This window comes from Ornithodoros turicata, chromosome 7 (assembly GCF_037126465.1).
Source record: "Ornithodoros turicata isolate Travis chromosome 7, ASM3712646v1, whole genome shotgun sequence".
Taxonomy (NCBI): Eukaryota; Metazoa; Arthropoda; class Arachnida; order Ixodida; family Argasidae; genus Ornithodoros; species Ornithodoros turicata.
In genome coordinates, this window is record NC_088207.1 from 52,005,270 (window position 1) to 52,019,608 (window position 14,339).

General features: G+C 44.3%; 1 protein-coding gene across 2 annotated transcripts in view; it reads right to left on the bottom strand.

Moving 5' to 3' along the window:
• The window catches only part of LOC135401504 (diacylglycerol lipase-alpha-like), a 30,075-nt gene extending 17,184 nt beyond the window's left edge, over positions 1 to 12,891 (bottom strand). For both annotated transcript variants that reach the window (XM_064633947.1, XM_064633946.1), the window contains exon 1: positions 12,607 to 12,891. In XM_064633947.1, the coding sequence (XP_064490017.1) occupies positions 12,607 to 12,701 (95 nt within the window). In that variant the 5' untranslated portion in view covers positions 12,702 to 12,891. The remainder of the gene's footprint in view (positions 1 to 12,606) is intronic.
• Positions 12,892 to 14,339: the final 1,448 nt, after the last annotated feature.

A 14,339-nucleotide genomic window follows, 5' to 3' on the forward strand; every position in this document is an offset into this window, starting at 1 on the left:
AAAACAGGAGGCATACGCCTTTTTGTGACACTTATGTTGTTCATAATTGTGACAAAAAAGGCGTACGCCCCCCGTTTGCGTTACCATAACGTTACCATTCGAGATGACGGTTGGCTATGAGGTGAAGTTCATTTTTAAGGCTGTAGCGTCTGATAAAGGGCGTAAAAGTGTGGTAAAAGCAATTATCATATATCAAAATTGCTACAAAACGGCGTACGCCCCCCTCGCTCACCGAATCAGAAGCGGCAACTCTACGAAGGTAGCAGGTAGAACTTTGCAAGCTTTTAGGCACAACATACGCGACAACTATTACCTCCTAAAAGGGGTAACTGCTCCATCCTTTTTCTAAGAGTGTATGTTCCTCGATTTTTTTTTAAATTTTGTTTCCAGAACTACGGACTTTATCTGAATGAGATTCCGCGTGCACCACTCATATGTACCTCGCCGTCGGACGCTAGTAGGCGACTGCAGCCCGTCTCTACTCTGATGTATGCAGCTCTCTAAGCAGCGACGAAAAAATTGCTGGAAATAGAATCCTATACCAGGAACTACGACAAGGCGCTCGTGTGGGAGGCGCGACTCTGGAATCAAATATGCGAAGAGGAGGAGGGGGAATAGAGAACGCATTAAAAAAGAAAAAAAAAGAAAGAAGGCAAGGTCGTCGAAAAGAGAGGGCACACAAATTGAATTCAACCACGAACTGGCTTCAAGCCCATCCGCTGCAGATTGGCGTAGTCTTACGTCAGCGGCAAATATATTGTTCACGGAAGGGTTACTTCGAAGAGCATATAGGGCTTGAATGTGAAACTGTTTCAAAGCATGTTACGTCGTACCTCGTAAATAATTTCCTAATATTCTTTATTTGCAGCTTCGTATACGTATTAATTGTGGGAACACCTTTCTTTCCAAAGCGGTAGCTTTCCAAACCGGTAGTAAAAAAACAAACTATCGTTTTGGTACGCCCGTGGTTTTATACCGCCTCGTAGCCTGTCACGTGCCACCAACACGTGATCGTCTAGAGGGGGGGGGGGAGGATCTATTTATTAGAACAAAGAAAAAAAAATGGAAGGAAAGGTCAGCCAAACGGGACGTCGGCTTGCTATTCCGTAAAGAAAAAAGAAAGATAAATGCCTTGCCTACGGGCTTTTGACGTATAATAAATAAATAAATAAATAAAAGAAGAATAAAATAACTAAAGAGAAGATTAAAGGATTAGGAAATAAATGATAAACTAACAAACGCCTACAGTATTTGCAGTATACTCAGTTTACTTTACAGTTTGCTCCATTTCTGTTTTTTACAGACCACCGTATTAGTCATTCTCGTCTTTTTTCTTGCTAAGATTTTTCGCAGTAGTCGAATCGTGCACAGAGTGAGAAAGTTACAACTTGCACGCCCTTTTTTAAACGATATGCAGTACTCATAACCGAGACAGCAACCGAGTTCCGTCCACTTTTAGTGGCGGCCCTCTCGAACGTGTAGCAATATTCGACATGCCATCGTAATTGATTGGCAGCGTGTTCCACGTCAATTACGGGCTTTCCCTGGCAATCTCCATTCACTCTCTCCTCACGAACGAACAGCAGCTGGAAGAGGTCGATTCCTCTCGTTTCTTGTGCGGCGACAGTCTGCTGCTCTGCGTCATTGTTGCCAGCTGCTGCATATATCGAACACACGCGTATCGGATATTCCTCAACAAAGAATAAAACAGCTTTATTGGGAATTCCTAGTCATATATGTGCTCTCTCAGATGACTCGGCTGGAGCAGTCTGGATGAACGTTCGCACCAGTGCGACATCCGCGCACGGAATATTCTAGCGGAAGAAAAGGCAAGAAGACTGTTCACGGGGCGAAAGTTTCTTGCGCTCACGTGGCCACAGAAAGCTATGACGTTTTGCGTGCCTTCCGCTGGAATATTCTGGGAAATGTCGCTCGTTTTGAAAAAGACGGAAAGAGGCACTTCGATCACAATCCTATATAGCTTGTTCCTTGCCAAAACCCTCTGCAGAAAAACATTTTCTCTTCGTACTCGCTCGCGTCATGAGATGAAGAAGATGGAAAACGCCTTCCGTATGGTGTGCTAGCTCACCATACACCTTCCGCGTGTAGAATGTTGTAGACGTAATGTTGAAACGACTAATTTTTGTATGCTCAGCTCGGCCGCTCGCGTAACACCCCTGTTCTAAAAGCTTCCTCCAGAAGCCTGCACGTTTATTTTCTTACGCCTCTTTCCAAGGACGCACCCTGTACTGCCCTCAACTCACTCACTCTCTGCTTCCGAGAAGAGAAAATAAAGCGCCCAAAATACACGTAACATGAATAGCGCACCGTTTTCGCCTGTTCCATCATATGGTTCTTTGAACATCGCTTAGATACCAAAGACACTATGCAAGAGTGGTATATAGCGATATGTGCAGGCGGTATGAAACCGTGATTCGAGTATCACTATGAGATTTAGCGTCCAGCAGTCTCGGAATACGATGACGTCACACGAGCAGTTAAAATAATAATGGTGCCGTGATGTTACACGTAAGATTTGTCTGCCTCGAGCAGCTAACAGGCCCAGGGGGGCCATCAAATAAGATTTGCCTTGCACTTTGACGACGAGCATTGTGTCCAGACGTCATCTGCTTAATGATGCGTCCAAACATTTCGGGTCCATTCCACATGACCGCGTAATGGCAAGTCTGTTATCCAAGACACAATGCGTCCTGCGACATCCTGTATAGTAACAAGCAAGGTAACACGTTATGAAACGCGCCGCATGTTTGCACTACTTTCTAGTAGTGTAGGTCATAAATATTTAGCGCGCATAATTGCGGTACCGTTTCAGTCAGCAATCGTGTTCCGTGAAATCTTAAAAGTAATAATTTGTGGGAATTCGTGTTCGTGGACAGGACTTTAGGCAAGCGAAAGACCAGCGAGAATGCGCGTCTGATACCTTTTGCTCGTTTTACTACAACACGTCGGCACGAATTGCACCGCTTTTTTTTCTCTCTCTCTCTCTTCCTTCACTTTTCCTATGGCCAACTTGTTTTTTATATTGAAGGATATACAAGCATGTGTCCAAGAAAAAACACGAAAACTACAAACTTTTACGGCAATCAGTGCACAAACAGAAGGAAAAGAGCAAAAGCAACATCGTCTGCAAAAAAGTTACTACAAGAAAGACACTCCCTTCACTAAGGAGATTAAAATGTTAAATGTAGCGTTTCATCCAAGCTGCTTCCATAAGACAGTGGGTGCCAGCAAGTTCCTTACAGCATTACAAGCGTAGAGCTTTTAACGAATAAATCCTCGCAGCAGGTCATTAAGATGTAATGTTTATTTTACAGATCCACCGAAAACGATGGCAGAAGTGTCAGGATACGGATCAGTCAACCACAACACACCCTGACATCTCGTATATACTGACATCCACAACAGCATGCATGTTGCATCCCATCAATAAATGGCATTCGACCGCAATAAAGGGCACGATTTTGACCTAGGCATGCTACAGTATAGTCGTGTATCTCTTTTCTATACTCGTTAATGTCGGCAATGTTCACCGCTCGGTAGAGAAAGCAACCTCCAAGCGAAATGTTACCTTACATTATTCGGGCTACCGCACAAAAAGGTATTATACGCTTCGTTCATACCTGGGAAGTATATAGTACTTTCTAATCCTTTCGACATCAAGGCAAATTATAGTAATGATGGAGGCTGTTGCAGGGGAACCGGATCTCTTTGAAGCGTTATATAACTGACTGCGAGAGCAGCAAAAAGACAATGTCTGCCATCAAAAAAACGAGGTCACGTTAGAGTGCTCGCCGGAAAGTGCTTCCTGCTTTGCGGCTGGCTGAACAATACAAGTATAAAACGACAGCTCTCTTTCAAAAAAAGCGAAAGCTTATGCATACACAAGCCGGCTACCTGAGCTCTAACAAAGGCGCTTTGGAAAGTATTATACAAGCGAACATCGAAAGGATTCTGAACACTTTGGTATTAACTTCAGTAATGGAACACTTTGGTAGTAACTTCAGTGTTGCAGTTTTATTAAAATGACTTTCTAAAGTAAAAGAGAAAGTTTATAACAGAAAGGGAATGACAATAAGTTATAAAGAAAATACGACAGAGTTCAGTTACATGGGCGTATTGTAATATACACAATGTTGACTGAACTATTTGCTGTTAGATGCAAGATCTTGGGTCATATACGCAGTTATTACAGCTCATAAAACAACATCAAACGTATAAGGATCGTCTTAACGAGAAGATAAATATTGCTCTCGTTACGTGTTCAAGATAAAATATGCGTACGCTGTATACTTCACCTTACTGATAACGTTAAATGCTTCGTTACAATAACAAGTTTATTGCGTCATAATAATTAGGGGTCTATTTAAGGTACGATAAGAGAAGCAACGGGAAATTGGGAGGAGGTGAGAAACTATAAAACAGAGACAACCATAGTCTTGTTCAACATCAGAAAGCACGCTTAAGTGCCGCCCTACGCCTGTTCCTATTGGCTGCAACAGGCACTACACGTCACGACAAGTAGAGCCGCAGTATATAACATCTCCGGCGGAGTAACTCTGCTAGGGTTGGCGGACTACATTTCGTGTCGTTCTTATGTTGAACACGAGACTGAACACGGGAACAGCGTTGGAACTCTTCAAGACGGAAGTAGTGGGCACCACTTGCTGAACCTTTCGCGAAATATTTTTGTAGTAACGTACTCCAGGACGTCACCTTATCAAGACCTAAGTTTTACTTCCTTTTTACGACTCCGAGGTCGTCCGCATAAGACACGCCTAGGCCACATGCCGAGGAAACCTGTAAAGGGCGCACGTGCATAGTTTACGACTTTCCGCAAGCTGCATATGTATAGCTCTCTTTACGACTGTCACACGTTTTGGTTAAAGGAACACCTGTACGTCAACATGCCTCCGTGTTTGAAATGAATTGTGCGCACCAAGACGTGCTATCCCACACAGCTTACCTCATCTACTTGTATGCGTATATCGCAGTATGTGTTTTTGCATCGCGAAAGAAGAGACACCTTTTGGAGAAAAGGAGCGCTACACAATTTCTAAAATGAATTATGACTGACATAGTCAGTCTTGACGAGTAAAACGGTTTGCACATGTTTGTAGCAAATGTCGCTATATAGACCCTAACCACGTGACCCGTGACCACGCGACGGCCCTATAATGGTGCCAGTTCGCTCTCCCAGCATGGATTCGTTGATTTCAGGTTATAGACGGTAGTGCATTTTCACGTCGAGACTGGGAGGTACCCGGGTTCGAATCCCGGTGCCGGCTGTGCTGTCTGCGGTTTTTCCTGGGTTTTCCTCAGACGCTTTCAGACATATGTCGGCACAGTTCCCTTAGAAGTCGGCCCAGGACGCACATTCCCCCAGGGCGTGAGTCGTGACGTTGCCCACATACGTGAGGCCGACAACGGCAAGCCCTACCACCACCACCACCAGCATTTCGAATTTCATCAGGTCCGTGCATTAGTTTCCGGCTGCTCGAGTGGCATGACTTATTGTAGGCATCTGAAAGCAACGAAATCCACGCAAGTAGGCTCTCCCGCGGAGAATAACGCACGCTCGACGTCACTCTGGCAACAATATGACGACACGAGGGCGTTCCCGCTTCCCTGGAAGCAACGTCACGAGACGTCACGCGAGCCGATCGCAGCTCCCGTAATATGCTCCTCCCCCGGCACCCGGCCACGCTGCCGGTGCCCACAGGTAAATACTGAAAACTCGGAAAATACATCGATTTCGAACGAAAACGGTTGACGGGGAGTTGTTCATTGTCTATTGGACACGTACAGCACGTTTTTCCAGTTTCGCTATAGGGAGCGAACTATCCATTTAAACATGTTTCGCACAATGCCGGAGATGCAGCCAATTTTTCTTTTTCCGCATTTGGAACGGTATCACACGTTCTTTCTTATTCATGTTTCTTTCACGTCCCAACTATGTTTTCGCCTTTACTGTAACATGTACGATTAGTTCTCCTCCCTTCGCTAATGCGATTTAGCAGAGGGCGGGCTTCCTTTGAATGCCCTGTTCAGCACATGTTTTATCCGGTCGAACTTCCGTTTTTAGCTACTGTTCTGCGCTCTTACCATTACCTTGCATTAGTGACGAAACCAGAGGAGCAGAAGGAATCCCAACGGCACATCGCGCACCCACCCTTCTTTTCTCATCGACATGCATTTCTAAGAAAGTGGGGGTCGCAACAGGGACAGAAGCAACACGAGAATGCGACATTATCATAATGGACTCGACTAGAATGTAATTTTGGTGCACGTCCTCTTCTTCCCTTTCAGTGAGAGGAAAAGTCTTTGAGGATGTCACGCTTTGTTCTTGGCTTTTTATGATTATTTCGTATGGTCTTTGCGCTGGACCATTCAGCTATTCCGTAATCTCGTTCTGTTTCTCTTCTGATGCGTTTTTCTTTAGTCTATTATATCATTTTCTTTTGTTTGTCCATCTTTTGTTCCTGCTCTTTCCCATGAAACGATGATGTGATGTTGAGGTTTTTCCGGCTCGTAGAAGATGCCCTTCTATTATCATTATTATCCCGGCTTGCACGCGCGTCCAGTTCAAGGTCCGTCGTCGGGTTCCTCATTACGAAATCCACGTGTCCTGCGGAGAAGATATTTTGGGAAGACCTCTGGTTCGTACTATATATGGAATGTATTTCCAGGAATCGCCAGAGATATCTACATTGCGTGTATACGCATGGTTTATTGACGACTAGGAATAAAGTGAGAAGAGCAACGTGTTCTACGTTGAACCAGTGACGGATTCCACAAACGCGCGCAGATGGTTTTGCGTTTTGCGTCCGCGTTATTTAGTTTTCTTTTCTTCGTTTCGTGTTTTCCAGGTGAAGAAAGAGGGGTGTACCCGCATGGGGTCAAAGTCGATTGCACAGAAACCTCTCTTTGCTAGGTTTCAGTATTTACGCGGACAATATACGTGGGACACGGTGAACCTCGGCAGTTCGCAACGTCGGCCTGACCCTGGACACACTCGCTCTTTACAATTAGGGACAAGGATCTGGGACCAGTGATGCTAAAAGGGTGTAAAATACCAACCTACGCTTTAAGAACATCGAAGACTCTCTACGTAAGCACCAAAATATGCACTAGAGTGTCCGTATAGGCGATCTCAATAAACGGTAAATAGCCAACGTACACGAGGCAAATTCAAATAAACCATGTTTTATGTCAGTTTTTTCATCGAATACGCTGTCTTGCAAAGTATTCTTGCCCTTTTCTTTGACAGAGTATCTGCGTTAACAATGCTTCACCCACATCCATCTCGTAGATGTATACCTCGTACAGCCCGGCGGACATATTTATAGGGACAACATCCCAGCACCCACGTTGAACCAAATGTAACGTTTTTACAACACAGCGAATCATTATAATAAGGCAGACGAGGAATCACCATGTCGGTGAACGACATTCCCAGAAGGGAACGGGAACTGAAACATTCTTATCTTACATCTAGTAGATGCTGCCAGGAAACGTGTCACCTTTCATATCCTGCCACATGAAGCACAATGTTGTGAACGGATGTTGCGTCTGACCGTAAACCGGAAGAGGAAAATAGGTTGCATTCTCAAAGAGGATTACTTCGAGACTTACACTACGCCATCCCTCGAAGTGACGTTTCAGGGTCGACTTCGCTCGTACGGCGAACAATTAAGACCTGTTCAGCCTACACCGTGCTGTGGCATATGTCATGCCCGTCCGAGACGTCCGCGGTTCAGACGACTGTTCAGAAAACGCGGTTCAGAAAAATGAAGCAGACGACAGGTACATACGACCAAAGCAGACGAACTGAGAAGCAGACGACCAAAGCAGACGAACTTAGAACTAATCGCATTCCGGTTGATTTGTACACACCTTATATTTGCGTATAAAAATAAAGCCTTAGGTGCCGCCAAATAACTGTAAATAACAATAAACTAGTGAATGTAAATAACTGCCCCGCCCCCTTTCCCTGTCATATTGTGATAAAAATCTAAGAAGCAAGAGATAGCAATCCATGCAAGAATATAGTGCACCCTAAAAACAGAACTTCACCGCATAGCACACTGTGCGCCAATCATTGCCACGAATGGTAGGGTTACAGATTTTGATTCGAAGAGAGAGGAGGCGTACGCCTTTTTGTGGCATTTTGGCTATGCGGTGGCTTGGCGTGCTATGCGGTGAAGTTCATTTTTAAGAGTGTGGACAGAGAGACTCACACACCCCTTTTAAAAGTGTGATATATGAGTCTTGAGCGTGTTATACGACGAAGTTGTGTGACACCATCTGTAGGAAAACACCTCAAGCGCGGTACGCTTATAGGTTTTCGAAATCTATATCCAACCATCATTCTACGGACGATAAAAGCATAATGCTGTAGCCATAGATACCACCATCACGAAAAGTTAATGTAAGATAAAGTCACAAAATTCCCATCACTGGGCTGGCGGTAGAAGTTTTGCTTGTGCGCACTTACATCCATCTACCAGACAAACTTATGAAATTGAAGTATCAATACAGTGTCTCTATCTGGCTGCAGCGTGGAGCAGCGTCCTTTGAAGATAAACCTGTCTTGCAAGGGTCTGTTTTTAGCCTGCACACGATAAGGAACGTCTGACGCGATAATGAAGGGAATTTCATCTTCCTTTTGCGCTGAGCGAAAAAAAAAAAAAAAAAAAGGGAAGAGAACGTCGAGCACGGCCTACTTCTATCAGACATGATAAAGTTGAGCGATATGTGCGTTGCACTTCAGCCGAATGAATTGTGGACGTTGTTTGCATAGGGACGCGCACCGGTAGCCACATATGGCCAATATTGTGTGAAGTGTTTGAAGGTTTGATGGGTAGGTCCAATGGGTTAAAAAGCGATAAAAACCGGGCTGTTTGGTGGTACATTTAAAAGCGATAAAACCCCAGTGCAGGGGACACAAAGCGACAACACAGACGAAGCACTGCTTCGTCAGTGCTTCGTCTGTGTTGTCGCTTTGTGTCCCCTGCACTGGGGTTTTATCGCTTTTAAAGGTCCAATGGGCTCTTATACCTATTGTTCCACAAAAACATATGAGATGAGCCAAAAGAGATCAGCAAGCTATAGCATAAATTAAATAACGATGGAACGTATGTACACTGTAAACTTTTTCACACCTTTAAAGGTGTGCGCTATGCACATTCAATCTGGTTGCGTAACATTGCATCTCCAGGATGATATTTAACAAAATTCGGAAAGCATTACTAAAGATCAAGTGTCAGTGCAAATCTTGCTTTCATGGTGTATTGGATATCGTATGTACGAGCTAATGCATATATGCATCGCTATCGATAATCGAGCACGCGCAAGTGTCTACAATACTGTTGAACAATGTTGAGATGTTGCAAGACTGAATTTTTGGAGGACAGACAACACTCGAGTAAAGAAAATTTGTGCGAAACTGTGCTCCATTATGATGTTACCAAAATTACACCTAAAAAGGCGTGCGCCATGCACGCTATTACACCTTTAAAGGTGTGAAAAGATTTAGAGTGTACGTATAGTGCTACTTTCAATCCGTTGGTGTAGCTAAGGTGTTGACAATTGTATTCAAACGGGTTATATTACAAGCTATCTCGTACAAGCTGCATCGCTCACACACATGTTTATCTCTTATCTGTAATGTGGAAGAGACGAATACTCCCAAGCAGCACAATGTACTGAAAGTCGAGTGCAATAGGGGTGGACGGTATGTGTCTTATCACTGTTCCTTAGTTTCAAGAGTGTGTTCAAGGTCTTCCACCTACCCGTCCACCCCTATTGCACTCGACTTTTAGTACATTGTGCTGCTTGTGCGTTCATGTAAAAGTGCTACAGGTCCCTGTTGAGATGTAGGTGTTTGAAGGCGTACGTGCAATTGTATTGAATCTAAAACGAAGCAAAACAGAAATCAGAGAAGCCTCTGTTCTAATGTCATATGTCACGCATAGTCACATATAGCACACAAAAAACAACCATGTGGAAGGGGAGCTCTAATATAGTGAAAGAGAAATCGCCGTCAGTAGTCATTCTTTCGTTTACGATTTGATATCAGAAGAAATGAAAGCTTTTTCGTGTTGCGTTTGCTATGAGGCTTGCCCAGCTTCAGCGCGAATTCCAAATTTTCTTCCTCTTTATTAACACAGGGTACGCGGAGGGTCATTCACTCCGAGCGTGATGGATCATCACATATAGTGGCGAGCTTTCAGTGTACAACAATCCTACAAACGAGTACAATGAAACATCTGTGCTACGGGTCAATAGTGGAAAAACAGCGTCTCTGAAGGACGTGCTTATCAATACGGTATTTTTATCTGACCTTTCGGTCAACAAATGAACCTCTATATAATAGTCTATATAATAGTCCACAAGGAAGCACATGGATAGTGTGACTCAGTAACACCTGTAATACATTTTGACTCCATATTTCGTGGGTAGTATACGGACATGGCTAAAACAAAGTCGTCTAGGTTAGGTTGTTACATTGTTACAACCACGCTGGCAATGAATTTTCAGAGTTTTTATACTTCCGAAATCTCGAATGCTTTCGATAGCTTAGCTGTATTTTCCAAAACGAGTGCGGCTTTCTAAAATACTATATTTTTCTGCTCTCACACATGATAAGAAAAGAATTAAGGGTATTCGGTAAGCGAATTGCTGAACCTAATCACAAATATGGAAGCGTATAAAATGAAAGGTATGTTTCGCTTGTACGTTTCTGAGTGCTATAAACCACGTATTCACCCGAACAATGGTGGCGTATATAGGTACTGCTGAACATGCATGAAATATATGTCACGCTCTCATATTGTCACTTTTATAGCAGTACCAGCTTTTCTGTTCCTTTACTCGTGACAAATGAAAACAAGGTGAGAGCCACTCACTTTGAAAAAGTAACATCACTTTGTCAATACGCGCTTCTCTACACAAAATAAAAAATAAAAACTCACTTCGAATAAAAGGTAGATAGAAACAACATTGAATTACAAGGTGACAAATTTGTTTTCTGGCTGCCTCTTCGCTTTGTTATAGATCAATACTATACGGTATGTGGCCGGTCCTATGCGTCAGAATTATATGTCAATGACGGGCGGTCCCTAACAGAGCACGGAGGATGTTTTGCTGAAACTAATTTCTCGTTATCAACACGCGTAAATAACTGTGCGTTCTCGTCGTAACCCGCCAAAAAGAAATATTGCCATTAAGCAGGGATTATCTCTATTCATATACTGTGCATTAAGGTGGGATTTTCACGCTCAGTTGTAAGCAGATGTTCCAGGGCAGCTCCACTAACCGATCACTCAAACTGGTTACGCGCAATGCATTCAAGAGCCAACGCAGACTATCCGGAAAATCGCTCGCATATTCAACATTCTTTGCGCTGTACCGAGGGTTCGACAGCTGGTAAGTAAGTATTATCTGGAAAAAAGGGAAAGAAAACCGCCTTGGAGCAGGGCGGCTGCCACTATACAGGCTATGGTTTAGATTCTGTCTCAGAGACGCAACGAAGGTGTTAAAAGAGGCCGCTATCTTGTAGGAAGGCGCGGAGTGCCTTCAGAGCTTTAACTTCTTGGTTCTGTGTAAGCCAGCTGTTCATCCGATCCGTCTGGGTGCTTAAATACATCGCGACGACGAAGCACAGATTAGGTATTGTGGCCTCGACAGCTGGTTCAATATTTGTTCACATTAAAGGCAGCGCATAGATAAACGCATATACAAAAGCGAATCGCCGCAATCCAGTAAAGGTAGAAAGACAAAGCTGTCCCCGTCAACGTGAGACTTTTCTCTGTGCTAAACACATACTTCAGAGGAAGCTTTGCTGGGTCATATATATCATTTCGTCATATGTTTCGTCCCCCACTACCTAATACGTAGCAGCCCGCATAAGATATTCGTATCATATCATAAGATATCGATAAGAAGCATCAAATACTTCTGAAAGTATTTCCAGTGTGCACGTGGTACCTCGTAGACCATGAAGTACATTGCATGTGCACGTATGTTCCCCAGAGCGGTAGGTAGTCTACATTCTGCAACCATGCACATATGTACCCTTAGGGCCCATTACGTAACAGCACATAAAAAGAAAGTGCATTAACGTAATAAAGCGGTACATAATTAACTAGAGCAGTATGAGGAGCAGCAATTGAGGCTCTGTATTCATAATGCATCAGTAGGACGCCACATTTACGAAAACCACATTAGAGCACCCCCTGTGTATATTTATAAGTGCTCCGCTTGATATCCGTCATGTCTTGAGGAATACGGAGTATTTCAAGGAGTATAATAAAGGCCAGCCATCCTACAGGATGTACCATATTCATAAGGCATCTGTACGTAGCTACTATCATATGTGTAGGATCTATAAAGCATACACAGAGCACTTAGTAAGCCATAAATCGCACGTAAAACTATCCGATGAGCATGCATCCACGGAGACACATCGCATCCACCGCGCACCTGTGGAGTATATCCAGCGGTCATTTACAAAACTATGCGGTAATTGGCACCCACAAATGAGAACCAAACGAAAGCACTATCACGCATAGGAGTCCCTCTCACCATATGGTGTGCAGAATGAGAAGAAAAATCCCGGGCACGACGAAATCATCGGAACCGACGGACCAGCGCCGCTTGAAGACCACAATGCCGGGCATCTCTCGCACGCTGCAATCACGACCAGCGTGACGAACGGCGCATCGCTAAGCGACCTCCGTCAGGTGAAACGAGGATGACGCTGAGGAGAGCGTATCCCATGGCGTTAGTAGTACATCAGCGTCGGAGATGGGAGACGACGACGACGCCATGACGCACCCTCGCGCGTTGCTGAGGGAAAGGAGGAAGAGGAAGGGGCAGGGGGCGCAGTCAGCGCTTTCGTTCGATCCGCTTTGGATGGGTGGGTGGACGGGGGAGGGGATCGGTCAGTTGTGTGGCAAGGAATGATTTTGCACGATGTGACCGATGCGGCATTGTTGTTGCGTGAGCGTTGTAGTGGCCGGTGAGGATTTTATTCGGCGTAAAATTCAGAGCGTTGGGTTGTGGAGGGCCACATATTTCGGGAGACGCATACCGGTAGTTTCTGGATAGTTCGGCGGGCTGGTTCTTACTGGAAATTACTGGAGATTGGAAAGCGGAACTCAATACTTGTCCACGTGCCAGATGGTGTCATTAGAATAAAACTATTATTATTAGAGACTACTGGCCACTATAACCTGTGCCATTACAGCGTGTTGAGTATACACTCTCAGAATAGAAGTTCACCGCATAGCACGTTGTGCGCTAACCACTGCCACGAATGATAGGGTTATCGCTTCTGATTTTGAGGAGAGAGGGGGGCGTACGCCTTTTTGTAGCAATTATCATACGTGTATATCCAAATTGCTACAAAAAGGCGTATGCCCCCCTCGCTCTTCGAATCAGAAGCGGTAATCCTATATCATTCGTGACAATGGTTGACGGACAACGTGCTATGCGGTGAAGTTCAGTTCTGAGAGTGTAAAGACGGTTAGGAGCAATTTCTTAAAAACAAAAACTACCAAACAAGAAGACTACAAGACTATCGAAGAAGACAAGACCATCGTGCAGAGCCTGCACTTCATCAGAGTACGTTTAGTCCCAGAGGGAAAAGGCTCATTAATTTGATTTGCAGCCAACATTTCACAAACAAAGAAACTAAAACGCAACAATGTTTTGGTGTTATCTCAATAAATCTGATCCTCGGTTGGGGCAGACGTCATGATAGTAACGACAGTTATCAATTGCAAACATAACAGTGGTTGTAATAATTGCCATTATTAATGGACTGTGAACGCAGACTGAAATGGCACTGTAAGAACAGAGTGAAAGCGTAGCCTCGCAATATGTGTTCATAAAAAAAAGAAAAAGAACGTAGCGCTTGGATAGCCACCGTACGCAAAAACTATCAACACACAACAGTCATTCGAAGTTCTGTCATGGAGAAATCACTAGTGCGATATGAAGAGAGACTCGTGAAACCTGTGAAAAGCTGCGCGGTGCTTCTGTCGACGACATGGTGTGCGAGACGCTTTGTAAGTGAAGCCGTGTGCAAGGAACCGGTTCGCGTCGTATTCAAGTCATGCGTCGAGTATGCAGACGTATAGGCGCAGCGTACGACACGTCGTCGGCGAGACGATATACGACCTTCCGTAACGTGGAAGATACGAAATTCGAAACAGTATAATTTACCGAAAGGACATTATCAGTGCTGCTTATCTAATCAGCATTTCCTAGAACTGCAGAGATATGACCCGCGAGCGAGAAAAACAACACTCGAA